The 19933-nt window shown below is 45.2% G+C and overlaps 1 protein-coding gene across 1 annotated transcript in view; it reads right to left on the bottom strand.

The window, feature by feature from the left end:
• Positions 1–3318: 3318 nt before the first annotated feature.
• The window catches only part of JARID2 (jumonji and AT-rich interaction domain containing 2), a 221212-nt gene continuing 204597 nt past the window's right edge, over positions 3319–19933 (bottom strand). The window contains exons 16-18 of the mRNA XM_068236929.1: positions 18354–18537; positions 17008–17115; positions 3319–5753 (exon numbers count right to left, since the gene is read on the bottom strand). Coding sequence (XP_068093030.1) covers positions 5517–5753; positions 17008–17115; positions 18354–18537 — 529 coding nt within the window. The 3' untranslated portion in view covers positions 3319–5516. The remainder of the gene's footprint in view (positions 5754–17007; positions 17116–18353; positions 18538–19933) is intronic.

Genomic DNA, 19933 nt, shown 5'->3' with positions numbered 1-19933 from the left:
ATTTTTATTGTACCGTGTATGGGCACCATGAGACTAATAAGAAGACATGGTCAATGAGATGCAAATAATTCCAGTTTGCATGCAAATATAATCAAATACTACACAGCTTGGAATCTGGTCAAGTGCACTTCCTGCTGTTTTTGATTTGCCCAAATGAAAGCTGCACATAATTTGCATTCAGCATGAATGCAAGCCAGAATTGTTAGCATATCCCTCATACATTATTTTCTGTTTAACTAATTAACGACCGCCCCACACCAATGGGTGTGGTCACGGCGGCAGCCCCAGGACCGCCTAACGCCAATTGGTGTCAAGTCCTGGGGCTGGGATTTGAAGGAGATCGCGCACAGCCTGCGCGCGCATCTCCTGCTTGAGGGGCCGAGCTCCGCCCCGACTTCATTCTCCGAGCGGCTATTGCTATTACAAAGTGTACAGCGCTGCGATCAGCAGTAGCGCTGTACTGGGGACAGTCGTGTGACACGGCTGTCCCCCTAGGGGACTCAGAAGCGATCTGCTGTGATAGGCTGAAGCCTATCACAGCTGATCGCTGTGCTAGGCAGACGGGGGGAGGGAGGGTAATGTGAATATGAAAAAAAAAATGTATAAAAAAATGACAGAAAATGTTTGTTTATAAACAAACAACCTGGGGGTTATCAGACCCCACCAACATAGAGCTCTGTTGGTGGGGGAAAAAGGGGGGGGGGATCACTTGTGTGCTATGTTGTGCAGCCCTGCAGCTTGGCCTTAAAGCTGCATTGGCCATTTTCATAATAAAAGGCCTGGTCTTTAGGGGGGTTAATCCCTATGATCCTCAAGTGGTTAAAGAATAACTAGTACTTAGGAGCAAAATAACACCAACTATCAATTACACCAAATTGTCTGTCTTGTGACACTGAAGAGAAAACAAACAAACAAGATATACCGTAATCGATTAAATGTGTAGTAAGGATTATTAATAGAACATTAGTAGCAAAGATATGAGTCTCATTTTTATTTTCAGTTATATAATATTGCATCACTCTAATATTTGCAGTTTACAAACCACACTCTGCATTTTAAACTATGAGAGCCGGGCTAACCACCCTTTGACCTCCCTGCAGTAAAATCTTATCTGAAATTGTCTCTCACTGTTTCTTTGAAGTATAAGTGCCTCAGAAAACGGCACTGTAGCCGACCACGTTTAATTGGAGAGCTCAGAGAAGTTCTTTTTAATAGATAACAACTGACGTTTCTTAACTCTCCCTAAACTGGAAACAATATGAGACTCATATATTTGCTACTAGTGTTCTATTTCTCAGCTGTACTACACAAACAATTTATATCATAAGTTTATTTTCATTTCAGATTCCTTTTAAAGGGGCACTACAGCGAAAAACTAACATTTAAAATATGTGCAAACATATACAAATAAGAAGTACATTTTTTTCCAGAGTAAAATGAGCCATAAATTACTTTTCTCCTATATTGCTGTCACTTAGAGTAGATAATAGAAATCGGACAGAAGTGACAGATTTTGGACTAGTCCATGTCTTCATAGGGGATTCTCAGCAAGGCTTTTATTCTTTATAAAGATATTCCTGAAAAAGGATTTAAACAATGATGCTTGCCAGCTTCCCTGCTCCCTACACTAAGTGCTTTTGAAAATAAATATATCCGAGAATCCCCTATAAAGAGATGGACTAGTCCAAAACCTGTCAGATTTCTACTACCTACTGTAAGTGACAGCAACATAGGAGAAAAGTAATTTATGGCTTATTTTACACTGGAAAATATGTACTTATTTGTATATATTTGCACATATTTAAAATTTTACAGTTTTTCGCTGTAGTGCCCCTTTAATGATGAAATCAGCAGAGTTGCATTGTTTTTTCCTATTGTGTTTGAGGCTTCTGATGAAATGTTCCCCACATTGCACTGTTGGCATTTCAGGTCTACCATAATCCCTCCGGTACTCCCGGAGAGAAGACAAGTCCAGCGAGCAGAAAGATCTGTCCAGGAACAGTATCACCATTGTCAAGCCTCTCCGGACTGCAAACATTGCCATAATAAAGTAACCACACAAAATAGAAACTGATAGCACACTGAGGATATTGGGTTTTTATTTGCTGGAAAACTGTGTACACAACTCAATTTACATAAGAGGATAAAAAGAAGCACCAGAAAACATTCTTGGAATACGGAGGGTAAGTAGCACCGGACCAAAATAGTGATGCCTCAGATTACTAAAGAGAGTTTATTCTATTTTTACATTAAAAAAAATGAAAAAATTCTCTGGAACTACAGCATGTTTCTCTGCCCCAAGCATTGCAATAGCCATTCTTACCTTCTGCATGCTCTTCCCAGTCACACCACTCTCACCAGTCACATCACTGCCACCAGCTGTCAATCATCAGCTTAAGCTGTATACAGATTGCCTGCCCTCTATATTGTCATTCAGAAAACCAAAAATAAGGATTCATTCTATAAGCTGACCATATACTATACCTTATCTAGTAGATCAGGGAAAATACTGATATCTCCCCGATATCGATCATTCCCCAGTTCTTCCACATGATCAACCGAAAAGCATTTTTTTCTTGCTCTCAAATAGATTTATTAAGAACATCTTGTGTGAAAAAGAACAGTCATTGAAAAATGTGATGACTATATCACAAAAAAAAAAAAAAAAAGACAATGTAGCAATGTAATGCAGCTGAATGGCGGTATTTGTAACCCCATGTGTGTCAGCATTTGACACATGATGTAGTTAACTCCCTGCAAAAAACGCATCATGACACATCTGAGCATGGTGGTGGCCGCCCTCATGTATGACTCAATGCGGTGGCCGCCTCCCAACTGCCCTTGCTGAGGGTTAGCGAGTGCGTGGCCGGTGCACCGGAGCACCTGACTGAATTCACCACGCCCCCAAAAAACAAGAACTGCAATACAGTTATTGATTTGTGTGATTAAAAATGGCAGGCTCCTTATTTCTTCCAGAACATGTTCCTTTAAAGCATACCACCTGATCATAAATACAATTAGCTTGTATTTTTTTTTATATTACAGAGGGTAACAAAACTAACTGCAACACTATATTCAATAGTGTTGAATTCATGTAGCTGCAATGACATCATTGCCAGCTCACTGGCTTTCAGACACGCTTACTGTAATCCACTATGACCCAGCTAAGGGTATTGCAATTCCCTGGCCTACAATAGACTTTTTCCATAATAAATCCAGGCTATAGGTTTTCAGGATTATTAATGTTCACCAATGACCGGTAAATTGACCCATAGTGTCACATGCATTTAACAAAAGGACAACACTACACTCAAAGTATTCAAAGCATATTGTTTTATCTGATTGCATTTACTGTAACAATAAAATAAAAATAATTTACAGACAAGAAATTTTCCCGTATCAACAATGTAGAATTCTTAACCCCCGCCTAGAAAAAAAACAAAAAACAGCGAGACCTGAAGGAGGAGTATAAGTATGTCTAAAAAGAAACAAACATATCCAAAAAGTTTGTTTTATTTATTAATAAACCTTGTTGTACAAACCTGAAAAGTAAACAAAAACTGGCAATAAACGACAGGGAGTCTTTCCGCCATAGGAAAGAGCGCAGAGCAGTGCTAATAAATAAAAGGTCAACCTGTAAGCCGTAGTCTTCGAAGTTTACTGTCAAGAGGGAAAAAGCACACAGCAAGGCCATAAAACTGGACAACCACATTTGAAAAACACTTGACTCGGTTTATGACATTGTTTAAATATTCAAAAAACAGTTCAGTCTTCTGCAACGACGACCAACAAATTGTATTAAAGGACACTCTCCCAATAGTTACCACTGGCGAGTTCAGTGCAATATGGCTAGCTACGGTTTTTCGAATAATGAAAACAAACAATTTTGTGAAAAAAGTTTTCCCTTTTTTTCGTTTTTAGTCCCACGCGTACAACCAGAAAAAGGGGGTAAAAAGTCATGTCACTGTTTCTGTTTTGTTTTTTTAGTTGTTCAGTGATATAAGCAGCACTTATATATATATATATATGTTACAAGATTAACCCTGTAAGCATCCAAACCATTTGATGAAGAAACTGAAATGTAAGGCTTTTTCTTCATCTTTTATTTTCACCGTCCCCTTACCACCCCAAACCCCAAAAAGAAGGCTCAAGTATCAAACAATTTACAAGCATATGTACAAAGAAAGAAAGGTTTGTGACTTATAGGATTTCTCTTTTTTTAGCGAGACACAGAGCTAAATAAGGGAAAAGGAGAGACAATGAGGAAAATCTGAATCAGTATTCACATTCACAAAAGGAAAAAAAAAAAAATCAAACTCTAGTGGCTCTCAAAGGTGATCACTGAAAGATTCCCTCTCTGTTGCAGGAAGAAATACATAGAAAGAACCTGTGACAGAGAGAAGGGTTCAACTTGAAACAAAAATACAAATATATATATAGATATATATTATATTAATGCTGATTGTGTAATGTGTGTTGAGACAGCAGTGGAATGAAATGGAATGTTAGAAAGATTGCACATCTATGACATAGAAGCACTCTCGGCTTCAACCATATATATATTTATATATATACTTTAAATTCATTTTTTTCCTTTTTCATTTTCAAAGGATGCTATTGAATTTTTTTTTAACATTTCATTTTTGATAAAGTAGCCAACAGCACCAAAAATAACAGAATGGATTCCTTTTAAAATCAGGCACAGTTTATAATCCCAGAGTCCCGCCCACCCCACATGATTTCCGCCAGACAGGCATTGCTTAAGTTCATTTCCTCTTCTTCTTTAACAGATGCATAGAAATGTGCTGGTAACAGAGAAACCACTTTCCGATTTCAGCATTTTGCCTCTGGTTCTTTTACGTAAGAGTCCATCATAAGCTGCCAAACTGTCCTTTTTTTATCTTTTTGTGTTTTTCATTACTAGGTTTTTGAATCTCAATTTAAAAAAAAAATACGAATAAAAAACCCCAAAAAAACTCATCTTGTGTGTGACAAAATGAGATCTAGCCAAGACAGAGCAGGTTTGTTCAAGTTTCCGTTTTCTTTCTCTAGAAAACAAGTGCTCCCTTGGTTAGATAAAACAAATACAAAGGGAAAGAAATGCACCATAAACATAAAGCCTTCTTCTAACACATGGTCGTCAAGGAAAGGCTTTTTGTGTGTTTCAGCCTAGATGGGCTGCTGAAGGGGGGAAAGACTAAAATCAAAAACACATTTAGTAGCCCCTTAGACTGCCATAAAACAGTGACTAGACTGCAGTGTCATCCAAAGCCAAACTGCAGCGTCTAATTTAAAAACAAAAAGGAGAAAAAGAAAAAAAAACACACACATAAAATTAACAGTTTAATGCTAAAACAAAGATACTTCTCTAAAAACCAGAAGAAAAAAAAATCTTCTTAGAGCTAGTGCAAAGACAGCCTGCATCCTACAGCAAGTACTCCAAACTATGGTATAATTACAAAATAAAAATATATATATATATTTATATGATCAGAGGAAGGAGAGGGTTGGCATCTTCATGAGGAATTTGAAGCACTTTTGGAAAAACCGACGGATGACAATCTAGATGATGGCATATCAAGAGTGGCTCTCTTCCTTGGTCCTCTTTTTGGTGAACAGTTCTCAATGTTGCTGTTATTGTCTTTACCAGACACCTTCCCATTGTTATTGTCTTTGCCAGACACCTTCCCATTGTTATTGTCTTTGCCAGACGCTTTCCCACAGATCTGATTGACAAGACTAATTATTTGTTCCTGAAAAGCAAGGCAAATACATGAGCTAGCATAATAAAAGTACACGGTGTCATTCATACAGAGTAGCAATCGATTACTTAAGCTGCCCACTAATGATACAATACCACTTCTATAGAATATGATGGACTATCTAAAGCAGGGGTCTCAAACTCGCGGCCCGCGGGCCATTTGCGGCCCTCTATACAATATTTTGTGGCCCTCGCCCAGGGCCGGCCCTAGACTTTTTGCCGCCTGAGGCAAGATTCGAAAAAATCGCCCCCCCCCCCCCCCCCCCCCGAGGCAAGATTCGAAAAAATCGCCCCCCCCCCCCCCCCCCAGCCGTGGGGTGGGGAGTGCCGAGCTGGAGGGGTAGCTGGCAGAAAGGGGGTATTGGGCCTAGCGGCGGGGAGGGGGGTCGGACTCCCCCCTCCCTCGCCTGGGTCCCCCGATCTGCGCTCCTCCTCCAGCGTGAAGTACCAGGCAGCCAGCGTGCATATCATTAAGAGGCAGCGGGCGGGGGAATCACTCACCTCTTCCGCGTTCCATCGTGCGCTCCACTGACGTCACTTCCTGCAAGGCCGTTCAATACAGTGGGCGGCGTTGCCGGAAGTGACGTCAGTGGAGCACGCGATGGAACGCGGAAGAGGTGAGTGATTCCCCCGCCCGTTGCCTCTTCGTCATATGCACGCTGGCTGCCTGGTACTTTACGCTGGAGGAGGAGCGCAGATCGGGGGACCCAGGCGAGGGAGGGGGGGTTCCGACCCCCCTCCCCGCCGCTAGGCCCAATACCCCCTTTCTGCCCGCTACCCCTCCAGCTCGGCGGGCGGCCCCAGCATCCATGCAGAGGCGGGTGCCGCCCCCCCAGATTTGCCGCCTGAGGTAAATGTTTCACCCCGCCTCATGAGCGGGCCGGCCCTGCCCTCGCCGGCAAAAGCTTCCTTATAGTTCGCTTCAGTGCTCCCTAGTAATCCGCTGCATCCCCGCCGCTAAACGAGGGCTGCAGAGCCCCCAAATCGCCCGGGGGGCAATCCGCCGGCAATTCCTGGAAGGGGCAGAGTTTTCAGCTTCAGCTCTGCCCCTCCTGACGTCAATTGCCGCACGGATCGCCGCCTCTCCCTGCCCCTCTCTGTGAAGGAAGAGTGAGAGGGGCGGGCAGAGGCGGCGATGCGCCGCGATTGTGAAATTCCTTATGCGGCCCAGCCTCATCCTGACTTTGCCTCCTGCGGCCCCCCAGGTAAATTGAGTTTGAGACCCCTGATCTAAAGTATCCATTCAAAGTATATTCACTTAGTTTACCGTTCTATTACATAGCTTTGCTCAGATTTTACAATCAAGATTTTATCATTAGTAGGCGCATTAACAGAGCCAGAATAACTGAGGCAGGGGACACAATTGTTTGATTCACATGTTTTGCCACGCACAGCAAAACACACACTGCCACATTGAGGTTATTGAAATCAATGGCCTGCTCATGATTTTTTGCATATGTCCAGGGTAATTTGCATAATGTTCACCACGGTAAATGGGAATAAGACAACTCTCTGCTTTTTCCTACATTTCATGTGTTTGCATTTGCAATGCATTTTGCTGCAAAATAAAAATCCCAAACAATAATGAAAAAGGGAGCATGCTGAGAGCAAAGACTCAAAAGGAGGAGTGTGTTCCCTGCCTGAAAGAAATCCATTGAAGAAAGATGCACTTCTGCCATCTTGTGGCGAACAGGGTAACATTTCTAAAGCTGCTCTAAAAAAAGCCTATGACGGGTGCCTTTCCTTCATTTCTGATGTTACTTTCCTGGCTTGTTGGGCTGATCCTCCCAAGTCACTGACATAAAATGAAGATTCAGGACTGGTGATCAGATTCAGGTGGCTACATGCTTGTCACGTGACTCTGCACATATGCAATCCAATAGGCTAGCATGACAGATAGAAAACAGACATTATTAAAAAGGAATACATGTGATGCCTTCCGTACTGCTTTCAGTTAAAGGGAACTTAATGCAAGAGGAATATGATTGGCTGCAATCTTCATTCTATTATAACTAATGCCAGTTGCCAGACTTCTTTGTTGCTGCTCTGTCTGGAATACTATAAGTCACTGGCCCAGAATGAGCATGCAGATCAGATGCTTTCACTCTCCTGGCTGCGTGCTTGTTTCAGGGTGTGCGACTAAAGCGTGGCAACTGGCATCGTTTATAACACAATTAAGATGGCAGCCTCCGTATTCCTTTAAGATACCCTTTAAAGGAGAACAATAAACAAATAGAAAATTATATCATGCCCAAAATAAATACCAAAAGGTTTCATTCTGTTGATCAAAGCCTTGTTATTCCCTCAGGTTTGCCATGCTGCATAGCCAGCTAGGTAGGGTCTATTAACCTCATTGTGGGCTGATTCACATGCATGGTTGAATTGCTTAGTTATATAGCAGTTGCTGAGTGGCTAACTGCTTGGGATGTAGCTCTATTAAGGGGCTGAGTAACAGATTAGAGCAGTTTGTCATCTACTGGTGTGTGGGGCATTTTCAGGGCAGTCATTGGACGCTGCTTGTATCTTCAGGCAGATGTACATGCATTGGTCCCATCACTAGTCTCCAATGAGGCAGATAATTAGAAAGGAGAGATTGGCAAGCAGTGACACCACCTTCTGTGTGAACTGGCCCCTAGCATAAAGTCTTCAGACCAGAGTAAAAAGACTACTCCCTTTAAAGCAGGGGTCTCAAACTCAATTTACCCGGGGGCCGCAGGAGGCAAAGTCAGGATGAGGCTGGGCCGCATAAGGGAGTTCACATGTCCCCGCCGCAAAACGAGGGCTGCAGAGCCCCCAAATCGCCCCGGGGGGCAATCCGCCGGCATTTCCTGGAAGGGGCAGAGCTTTCAGCTTCAGCTCTGCCCCTCCTGAAGTCAATCGCGGCGGATCGCCGCCTCTGCCCGCCCACTCTAAACATAAAAAAAAAAATTGGGAAAATAGGAAAAAATGCCAGGAATCTTCATACAGCCATATTACGGCTGTATAGCGATCCCTGGCCAAAGCGCTGCGGCTGCGTATGGACCCCCTGGAAACCCCGTCAGGAAATGTATTGCTCTTTCTTTTGATACATGTAAAATTACACTACCGTTAGGCTTGCTACTAAAAGTGACATTTACCGCATTTAAAAGTATACTATTTTCCTTTGAAACTTTAAAATCGATTTTCTCAAAAACTATAAGGTCTTTTTGAAAAATTGTTTTTTCCTCTTATTCCTAATGATCTCCTTAACATATCCTGCAAATTTAGGGTTTCTAGCATTTAAGGTGGATTTGCTATTAACCATTAAAGTCGGCGGGTTTTTAAATGTGTATTTTTTTCCTTTGCAACTTTAAAATCAATTTTCTCAAAAACTATAAGGCCGATTTGAAAAATTTTTTTTTCCTCTTGTAGCCACTGGGGGCCCCTACAAGCTCTGGGGCCCTGGGGCCACAAAATATTGTATCGCGGGCCGCAAATGGCCCGCGGGCCGCGAGTTTGAGACCCCTGCTTTAAAGCAAACATGACAGAAGTCCCTGCAGTGAGGGAAAATGGCTGTCTATTGCGAGTCTTAACAAGGCTGATCACATGACAAGCTAAGCAGCCTTTGGAGAAGCATTTAATCTTCAGGTCATTTTGTTGTAGGAAGTGGCAAGTTTACATTGAAAGGAAGCCTGTAATAAGAGAGACATGAAGGTGACATACTGTCTCTTTGAATAAACTTGCAAATCAGGTGTTCTCCTCCCTATGTCTGCACTGCAGGAATGACTCCAACTACTCTTCTCTCTTTGGGTTTCCTTTAATTAGTGAATTCACACAGGATTTCATAGACATTTATTTGTGAAACCTGTGACCCTGCTTTAGAGTTCTGCTACCACTCCACTACCAAACTGCACAGACCATACTGATCATGGCACTCCTTGGGTGCTTGAAGTACATATTAGAGAGAGGCGTGGCCAACAGCTCACTTCCAAGCCGAAAGTGAATAAGTCTACTGAACATAAAGGCGTGTGCAGGTAAATGTTCTTGGCTGCTTCTAGTGACAAGCATTGCACATGCAGGATGTAATGACTTGGCTATACACTAATGAACCCCCTATCTAAATAATAACAACAGACTGAATGTCTGCTACGTTAATATTTTAAATTGAATCCTAAATGTTACAAAAAATGAGGATATTTCAGCAACTGGTAATCTACTCTACAGGGACAATGCAGGCAGCATCTGAAGGGAAAATGGTGGCAGGTGGCAGTCAGGCAGATGCTATCAGGCGCTAATTTGGCTACTAGTCATTAATCAGCATATATTTCTAAGACCACTGGTTGCTCTGTCCCCACACATTATAGACATGAGCACATACTCAATGTCTGTCATCATAAACAAGGGTATGTTTTCCAAAACCTGTTTTCAGAATTAGCAGTTTATCTGTGGGGCAGGAGTGGTAGCAGAACTCTAAAAAACAGGGAAACGGGTTTCACCAATAAATGTTTATGAAATGCTGTATGAATTTACTAACTGCTGGCTGAACAGCTTGTGCTGGTCTATAGAGAGGGGAGGGGGTACTAAGAGTAGAGTGGCAGGTTGACCAGCACTGGCTATTAAGGTATTCATCAAGACGGGTCACTAAACGAGACTGTGCTGTGCTAATTATCTATTCGAGAAAATCACCAAGCATCTCCAACAGCAGAAATGTAATCTCTGTACTATGGACTAATACTGACCTCTATTGCTCTTATTGAAGCAATCTTTATTGCACTGCAGCAAAATGAAACCTTACTTCAGCCCAGCAGGCGGTGCTCTTAACAAATATTATATTTTGATTTGTGAATGCGATTTACTATTTTTCTTTAAAAAAAAATGCTTTTGAACAATTTTTAAGTAACCACTTTAGGGTCCGACTCCTACCATTCCCTGTGGTGACACACACCACATACACTTCGATCTCTAAAAGGCATGGGACACTTAATATATGTCAGTACACATGCAGTCTGGGTTGGGTAGCAGTAGTTACACAAGTTTCTGTGTGTGTTATATTTAGCAGTTGAAACAACATAGGGGCCGCAAACCAAATACCAATTGGTTGACCCCTTTGTGGCCATGTGAACAGTTTTAATGGCTTCTGAACCTGTGATTACTGTGAGCCAATAGCAGTGATCACGGGGAGCAAATGTGAGAAAAAACTTTTTGTCCTTAACCACTTAAGTCTATCTGGACGGATATATCCGTCCAGATAGACTGTGCTGGTGCGTGCGATCGGGCGCGCTCCCACTGCCTCCCGATCAGTAAATGGGAATATAATTCCCATTCACCGCTCTAAGTCCCCCGCAGAAATACCAACGCTTTCTAATCAGAGAGCGCCATATTTCTGCCCTCCCCCCAAAAAAAATTTACAGCCTCTTTCTACTTCCTGGTAGCGTGATCGTACGCTCCAGGACTTTTTGGTCTGTGGCCATCTTGTAGCCAAATAGTAAACTGCACCCACATTTTTTTTAAATAAATAATTACATTATATTACATCTAAAATTAGCTATTTACCTCCCAAACTAAAATTACCCAAATACATTTTTTAACCACTTGAGGACCCACCCTTTACCCCCCCTTAAGGACCAGCGCTGTCTTAGCTGATCTGTGCTGGGTGGGCTCTGCAGCCCCCAGCACAGATCAGCGTGCAGGCAGAGCGACCAGATCGCCCCCCTTTTTTCCCCACTAGGGGAATGATGTGCTGGGGGGGTCTGATCGCTCCTGCCTGCCGGGTGTTGCGGGGGGGGGGGGGCACCTCAAAGCCCCCCTCCGCGGCGAAATCCTCCCCCTCCCTCTCCTACCTGGCCCCCCCTGGAGATCCGGGCTGCACAGGACGCTATCCGTCCTGTGCAGCCAGTGACAGGCTGTCTCCTGTCACATGGCGGCGATCCCCGGCCGCTGATTGGCCGGGGATCGCCGATCTGCCTTACGGCGCTGCTGCGCAGCAGCGCCGTACAATGTAAACAAAGCGGATTATTTCCGCTTGTGTTTACATTCAGCCTGCGAGCCGCCATCGGCGGCCCGCAGGCTATTCACGGAGCCCCCCGCCGTGAATTGACAGGAAGCAGCCGCTCGCGCGAGCGGCTGCTTCCTGATTAATCAGCCTGCAGCTGGCGACGCAGTACTGCGTCGCTGGTCCTGCAGCTGCCACTTTGCCGACGCACGGTATAAGCGTGCGGTCGGCAAGTGGTTAATTAAAAAATAAATTAAAAAATTACAATTAAGAAAAACCAAAACCTACATAAATAGTTACCTAAGGGTCTGAATTTTTTAAATATACATGTCAAGAGAGTATCTTATTAATTTTTTTAAAATTATAAGCTTGTAAATAGTGATGGACGCAAATTGAAAAAAATGCACCTTTATTTCTAAATAAAATATCGGCGCCATAAATTGTGATAGGAACATAATTTAACCACTTGCCAACCGCGCACTCATAACGCGCGTCGGCAAAGTGGCAGCTGCAGGACCAGCGACGCAGTTCTGCGTCGCCGACTGCAGGCTAATTAATCAGGAAGCAGCCGCTCGCGCGAGCAACTGCTTCCTGTCAATTCACGGCGGGGGGCTCCGTGAATAGCCTGCGGGCCGCCGATCACGGCTCGCAGGCTAAATGTAAACACAAGCGGAAATAATCCGCTTTGTTTACATTCGTACAACGCTGCTAACAGTAGCAGCGTTGTACCAGATCCGTTCCTGTGCAGCCTCTGATCTCCGAGGGAAAGGGAGGTAGGAGAGGGAGGGGGGGAATGTCGCCGCGGAGGGGGGTTTTGAGGTTCCCCCCCCCCCCACAAACCTCAGCCAGCAGGAGCGATCAGACCCCCCTACACATCATCCCCATAGGGGGGAAAAAAGGGGGGCGATCTGGACGCTCTGCCTGCTACCTGATCTGTGCTGGGGGCTGCAGAGCCCACCCAGCACAGATCACAGAATACAGCGCTGGTCCTTAAGGGGGGGGTAAAGCGTGGGTCCTCAAGTGGTTAAACAGTGTAATAAGCAGGACAAATGGGCAAATAAAATACATGGGTTTTAATTGCGGTAGCATGTATTAATTTTAAACTAGAATGGCCAAAAACTGAGAAATAATGAATTTTTTCCATTTCTTTCTTAATCTTCCTGTTAAAATAGATTTAGAAAAAAAATTCTTAGCAAAATGTACTACCCAAAGAAAGTATAATTAGTGGCGGAAAAAACAAGATATAGATCAATTAATTGTGATAAGTAGCGATAAAGTTATTGGCGAATTAAGAGAGGTGACCGTTGCTTGGATGCATACGATTCTCGACACTGTAGGCTGAAGTGGTTAAAGGGATCCTAAAGTGCAGGGAAAAAAATGAGTTTCACTTACCTGGGGCTTCTACCAGCCCCCTGCAACCGTCCTGTGATATTGCCGGTTCTCAAGAAGAGTACATTTGAAATCGGCGCTGGTAGAGTTGGGCGCAGGATACAGCGCTATATGGCTGTTCCTGCTTCTGCACAAGTCCGGGCCGTTTTAATTACTATTCCCCCTCCAGGCCGACATGGATAGTGGGGGAATGAAATAATTCGGCTTCCAGCGATTGCTGGAGGCCGAATTATTGTGTTTTTTAACCACTTGATGACCCACCCTTTACTCCCCCTTAAGGACCAGCGCTGTTTTTACTGATCTGTGCTGGGTGGGCTCTGCAGCCCCCAGCACAGATCAGGTAGCAGGCAGAGAGATCAGATTGCCCCCCTTTTTTCCCCCCTATGGGGATGATGTGCTGGGGGGGTCTGATCTCTTCTGCCTGCTGGGTGATGCGGGGGGGGGGGGGGGGCACCTCAAAGCCCCCCTCCGCGGCGAAATTCCCCCCTCCCTCTCCTACCTGCTGCCCCCCCCCCCCCGGCGATCGAGGCTGCACAGGACGCTATCCGTCCTGTGCAGCCAGTGACAGGACGTCCCCTGTCACATGGAGGCGATCCCCGGCCGCTGATTGGCCGGGGATCGCCGATCTGCCTTACGGCGCTGCTGCGCAGCAGCGCCGTACAAATGTAAACAAAGCGGATTATTTCCGCTTGTGTTTACATTTAGCCTGCGAGCCGCCATCGGCGGCCCGCAGGCTATTCACGGAGCCCCCCGCCGTGAATTGACAGGAAGCAGCCGCTCGCGCGAGCGGCTGCTTCCTGATTAATTAGCCTGCAGCTGGCGACGCAGTACTGCGTCGCTGGTCCTGCAGCTGCCACTTTGCCGACGCACGGTATAAGCGTGCGGTCGGCAAGTGGTTAAGCAACCTTTTCAGCGCTGCTAGATTTGGGCGCAGCCGGCGCCTCCATAGACTACAATAGGAATCACTCCTATTGCAGTGCTCAGTGAGTAACGTCGGCTCTGTCAGAAGATGGAGCCGAGGTTGCTTAAAAACATAATAATTCGGCCTCCAGCAATCGCTGGAAGCCGAATTATTTCATTCCCCCACTATCCATGGCGGCCTGGAGGGGGAATAGTAATTAAATCGGCCCGGACTTGTGCAGAAGCAGGATCAGCCATATACCGCTGTATCCTGCGCCCAAGTCTACCAGCGCCGATTTAAAATGTACTCACGGCAGGAGGCAGGAGCAACCGTGAGTGGCTGCTTGGACACAGGACAGCTGCAGGGGGCTGGTAGAAGCCCCAGGTAAGTGAAACTCATTTTTATCCCTTGACTTTAGGATCCTTTTAAAGGAAAGGTTCAGGGAGGGTGGGCAAAAAATAAAAATCAAATTCCACTTACCTGGGGCTTCCTCCAGCCCGTGGCAGGCAGGAGGTGCCCTCGCCGCCGCTCCGCAGGCTCCCGGTGGTCTCCGGTGGCGCGCCCGACCTGGCCAGGCCGGCTGCCAGGTCGGGCTCTTCTGCGCTCCAAGGCCCGGAACTTCTGTGTCCCACGCCGGCGCTCTGACGTCATCGGACGTCCTCCGTGCTCTACTGCGCATGCGCAGTAGTTCTGCGCATGCGCAGTAGAGCCCGGAGGACGTCCGATGACGTCAGAGCGCCGGCGTGGGACGCAGAAGTTCCGGGCCTTGGAGCGCAGAAGAGCCCGACCTGGCAGCCGGCCTGGCCAGGTCGGGCGCGCCACCGGAGACCACCGGGAGCCTGCGGAGCGGCGGCGAGGGCACCTCCTCCCTGAACCTTCCCTTTAAGGACAAAACCCTTTTTCTCACAATTGCTCCCCGTGATCACTGCTATTGGCTCACAGTAATCACAGGTTCAGAAGCCATTAAAACTGTTTTTTTGAGTAGTGCACATAGTTACACGTCAAGAGCATGGAAGCCAGTGTAGTCAAGTATAAAACTCATCTTTCATTTTTAAAAAATCTGCACCGCATCAGACTTTAGCAGTCAGAAGTTTTCAGGGGGTTGCTGTAATCTGATTGGTGGATGACACCACCCAAGGTAGACAAGCAATGAGGATGTACTCAGTCCTAAGTGTGTTTGTTGATTCATATTTAGTGTGTTTGTTGATTCATATTTAATCCAGGATTAGAACTGAATTAGCCTTGGTATAGCTCACCCATTCAGTAATGGTGTGCTACAAGATGGAGAGAGTGGTCCAATATGGGACCATGCTTGAAAGAAAGGGGGAGAACCGAGAGCCCAATATGGTGTAGTATGTTAATGAGGTGATGTCTGATGCAAACACGCACAATGGTTATACTCACAAGGACGGGTCGCCTCCAAGGCAACCACTGGATAAGCAGACGGGGAGAATTGTAACCTGACCCCGCTCAGGGTTAAGAAGTCGCTCACTGTAGATAGAAGGAAATGGGGATACACCCCTCCACCAAGGGTGGACTAAACAATTATGTGGTATAACAACAGAGGCGCCAAGTAGAGTAAAATTAGTTAAAATTGTTAAAAAGGGGGAAGTGGGTGGACTCACCTCCCTTCTGAAAAAATGGCCAGACAACGGGCAGGTTACTTCAAGTTTAAAGTAACATTTATTATGAGCTCCAAAAGTGCAACGCGTTTCACGGGTAACAGTCCCGCTTCTTCAGGCAAACAATTTTTGGAGGGAGCAAAGTCGGGTCAAGAGCCAGATATAGCGCCTCTGTCAATATGGGACCATGCTCTGTGTGATGTAATCAAAAGTAAGCAACTGAATTAAAAACTAGGAAGTTGCTAGGTAACTTTTAATTTCATGGTTTCTCACCTTTAATTACACCAAATGGTCAACTGTTGCACACTTTCTCTATACGTAGCACTCCGCTGCACAATTTCTGTATGATTGTATAGGTGGAATATATTGGGGGTACAGTACTTAAATTCTGATCCTTTTTGGCTTGTAGGGTAATCTGAGTTTAAGTTATTGTGTTACCTTTAGTAAGGGGCCCTATGTGCTCCTGAACTGGTGGAATAATTTTGAATCAAACAATTTTTTCCTTAGAAATGCTGGCTGGAATACCTTTATTACTTCTATACAACAATGACTCTACAACCATGGTTGTTACATGTGATCTGGAAACTCTTACAAAAGGAACAGATGGTACCTTATCAGAGAACAAATGGTACCTTATTAGGAAATAGATGATAGCTTATAAGTGAACATGATACTTTATTAGGAAATAGAGGGTACCTTATTAGAGAGCAGAGGGGGATCTTATAAGGGAACAAATAGAGCTTTATTAGAGAAATTAGGAACTAGGCCATTGCTGCAATAGTGGTTAAAAAGCTGTTGTAAAGGGGTTGCTAAAGTTTTGGCCGTGACAAAGCATTTATTTGCTGCTTCAGGGGAGACAGGTAATTTGCGCATTGTTATAGGCTGTAATGTGAATTATGGCTATAGCGTCACTCACTAAGTCATTTGGGTGCCAGCAATAGCCGGAGCCCATATCACGATATAAACTCTGTAATTTCGGCCGCCAGCAATAGTTGGAGCCCGAATTATGTCTTCCCCAAACCAGTTAGGCTATCAGTAGGGGAACAGTATTTAAAATAGCTGGAAAATTTGCAAAACCAGGGTGAGCCATCTTTCAGCTACACCCTGCGCCCAAATTTCTGTGCCCCTTTTTCACATGCACGCGATTCCAGATCTACTGAGAAGCAATCTACCTCAGTCATAGTATCCCTCAGACATCCACACAGGCTAACAGTGCCTTGTATTCTAACAATACTTCCCCTTCATTTGTTTTTTTTTTAATAAATTAATAATAACGTACATTTGATCAGAATGTGTGATGATTCAGTTTACTTGAGGTCGCTAAAGGTAACATTACACTGATAGCTGATGCAAAGCAGTGCTAATAGCAGCATTTATCCCTCACCTCATCATATCGGTACATCAGCTTTAATCCTCGACACGACTTCTGTTTCTCCACATGGCGCAGCGCGCACTCCAAGCAGAACACCACGTTCTCGTTCTCCTGTACGACCTTACATGGCAAAGCAGACAGAGGCATATCAGGTACATGTCTGTATACAAGGTGGCAACACGTAACACAAGCTCCTGCAGCTGGGAGTCACAGAGGGACTACATAACGGGGGCAAAACACCAGCTTTCATCAACATAGGTCAGAGGATAACACACAATAAAGCAACATACACACCAACGTTTTTCCTCAGCCACATCTATAATTGATAAATGTTTTGGTCTGAAATCTAAAATATGAAGAGGTGTCCCATAACATCACTAGCTTCCGTGGTGGTGATGCGTTCAGTTAGATTACTGTACCCCAGTGCTTGTTGCCTACAGTGTGATGATGCTTGCCTGTCTCCCCCTTTCCATCTCCATAGAGAAGTACACACTACTCAGCCAGAAGCTGAACAGCAGAGCAGAGCTGAACATTGATCATTCCTAAATGGTCACTAGTCAGGCTTCAGGCCCTTCACATGTTACCCCTGTTAACACATTACCCCTGGTACCCACATTAACTTTACTAATTTATCTTGCTGCTCACCATTTTTCTAAAGTGTAATAACAAAACTTCATATCTGTTTGATCACCAGTAATAATAATATTTATCCACACCTTACCCTGGCTAGGTTTTTATTCTGCACCGCACACACCAAAGTAAAACAGCACAAAGTAAAACATTTTCTGACTAGATGTCTTTCCACAAATGCTCAAGAAACCTACTATGGTGTCACCAGGAGCCAACAGTCTAACTACACTCCTCTAGGAGGAGCCCATTCACGCTGGAAGCAGAATGACACCATCACACCAGAGTATGGCAACTGTAAACATTTAGATTTTCCTACATCTTATGCATAATATAATCCATCTTTTAGATTTCACTGTGCAGCTCAACCATGCCTCTACCTCATCTTGACCCCTACTGTCTCTCCTCCCCTCCTGTGATTTAGACAGTCAGAGCAGCTGACTTGTTATTGGAAAATACATAAGAGTACTGCATGGCTCAACAGGAGGGTGGTGGTCAGGAATGAGCACGGGTGCAATCAGGAGGCACAGATAAGCAGAACGATCAACTACTCCACCAGTTGGATCTCACAGCACTTTTCCTGTTGTATCCGATGGGGGAAAATATTATGGTCAAAAATAGCAACTATGCTTTCATTACACACTTTTCTTGGATGATATACAGTACATTCATGGATCCAGCAGAGATTCTATTCAATAGTATTGAGGAAAGCAGGACAGCCAGTAGCTCACCATAGAAAGATAACAAAGATGTTGGCAAATCTGACATCTTCTCTCGGATGTCTCTAACTGCAGCCATTTACGAGGTTTTTTCTTCCCATCTTCTGTAGAGTTGCTGGTGTCATGACTCCCATATCTTGCAGAAGAGTGGAGACCCGCCTCAAAGAGCTCCTTTCTCTGCCTCAACTCTGTGTCCCTAACCAAGAAAAGAGAAAATCAGAAACTGCACGGCTCATCACTTGGCCCAGACTACACAGCTCTCCTACTTAGCGTCACAAGGGTGGAGTGGAGGGGTGCGGGCCACATCAGGTGTCACCTTGAAAAGAGTGACACACTAACAGAGGTGATCGAGGCTCCAGCCTCTGGCTGCAATTTAGGAAGGGATGTGAAGAGGGGGGTCCGAATTCTTCCCTCCCTCCCTCCCTCTCCCAGGGCTCCCCTACTTTGTTCCCCTATAGGCAGATATTGGGGCAGTGGGCGTGCTTTAGTGCCTTACCATACCAATTGTCTCCCAAGTCCTAACCATCCTCCACTGCAGCCACTTGGTTGCCACATCTGCTTCTACTGCACGTTGTGTCATGTGATGTGCAGTAGGAGCAGAAAGTAAAGAGTGGGCGGCTGAAAAAAAGAATGGTCTGTACTCGGGACATGGAGGTAATAAGACTCTAAAGCACGCCCACTGTGCTAGTCTCTGCCTATAGGGGAGTAAAGGAGGAGGGCACTAGGAGAAGGTGGGAGGAAAGTTGTCGGTCTAACCTCCTCCCCCCCCCCCTCCCCACCTCCATCAGACATAATGCTTAAAAAGAACTTTGCACAAACTTTTTTTTAAAACTTCTCCAACATGTGTGGGCTTTTGGGATGCTTTTACTTACCTATGGGAACTACTCAGTAGTCTATAAGGAGACATTTTCTATGTCCCTGTGCCGCAGAACTACAGGCTGAAGTCGCCCCTAGTGATGTTCTGCTTCACTGCTCACCGAAATGCAAGCCGGGGACACGATGCATGCCTGGAGATGTAGTTCTCATTGCTGTGATTACATCTCCTGGTAGGGAGATGAACTACATCTCCCGGCATGCATCACACATCCCCGGTATGCACGGTAGCGGACAGAGAAGGAAGACATCACTGCGGAAACTTTAACCTGCTGCATAGTGATGCAGAAGATGGTGGATTCCATATAGACAGGTGGGCTACGAAGCAGCCCCCCATAGGTAAGCAAATGCACACTGCCCCACAAAAGGGCACACAACTAATGACCCTCCCTAAGGGGGGAGTTCATTTGAGAAGTTTTCTGCACATAGGAGCACCTTTAAGGTGGGAGGGAAAGTTTATGATGTGGGAGCTGCCAGATGTTTTTTAAGGGGGGGGGGGCTGTACACACACACATCCTATGGGAAGGGATGAGGTGCATAAAGGCTAACACTTCTATATGGGGGGATGCAGAGTGACTACTGCTATCTGAGAGGGAGGTGAGCGCGAAGCAAAGGCTACCTATTACTGCTATCTGGGGAGGGCGGGGGGCACAGAGCAAAGGCTAACTTGCTACTGCTCTTTGGTGTTGGGGGAGGGGCACAAACAGTTACTCCAATCG

Source organism: Hyperolius riggenbachi, chromosome 5 (genome assembly GCF_040937935.1).
Source record: "Hyperolius riggenbachi isolate aHypRig1 chromosome 5, aHypRig1.pri, whole genome shotgun sequence".
Taxonomy (NCBI): Eukaryota; Metazoa; Chordata; class Amphibia; order Anura; family Hyperoliidae; genus Hyperolius; species Hyperolius riggenbachi.
The sequence above is the reverse complement of the archived record's forward strand: the minus strand, read 5'-3'. Positions and strand labels throughout refer to the sequence as shown.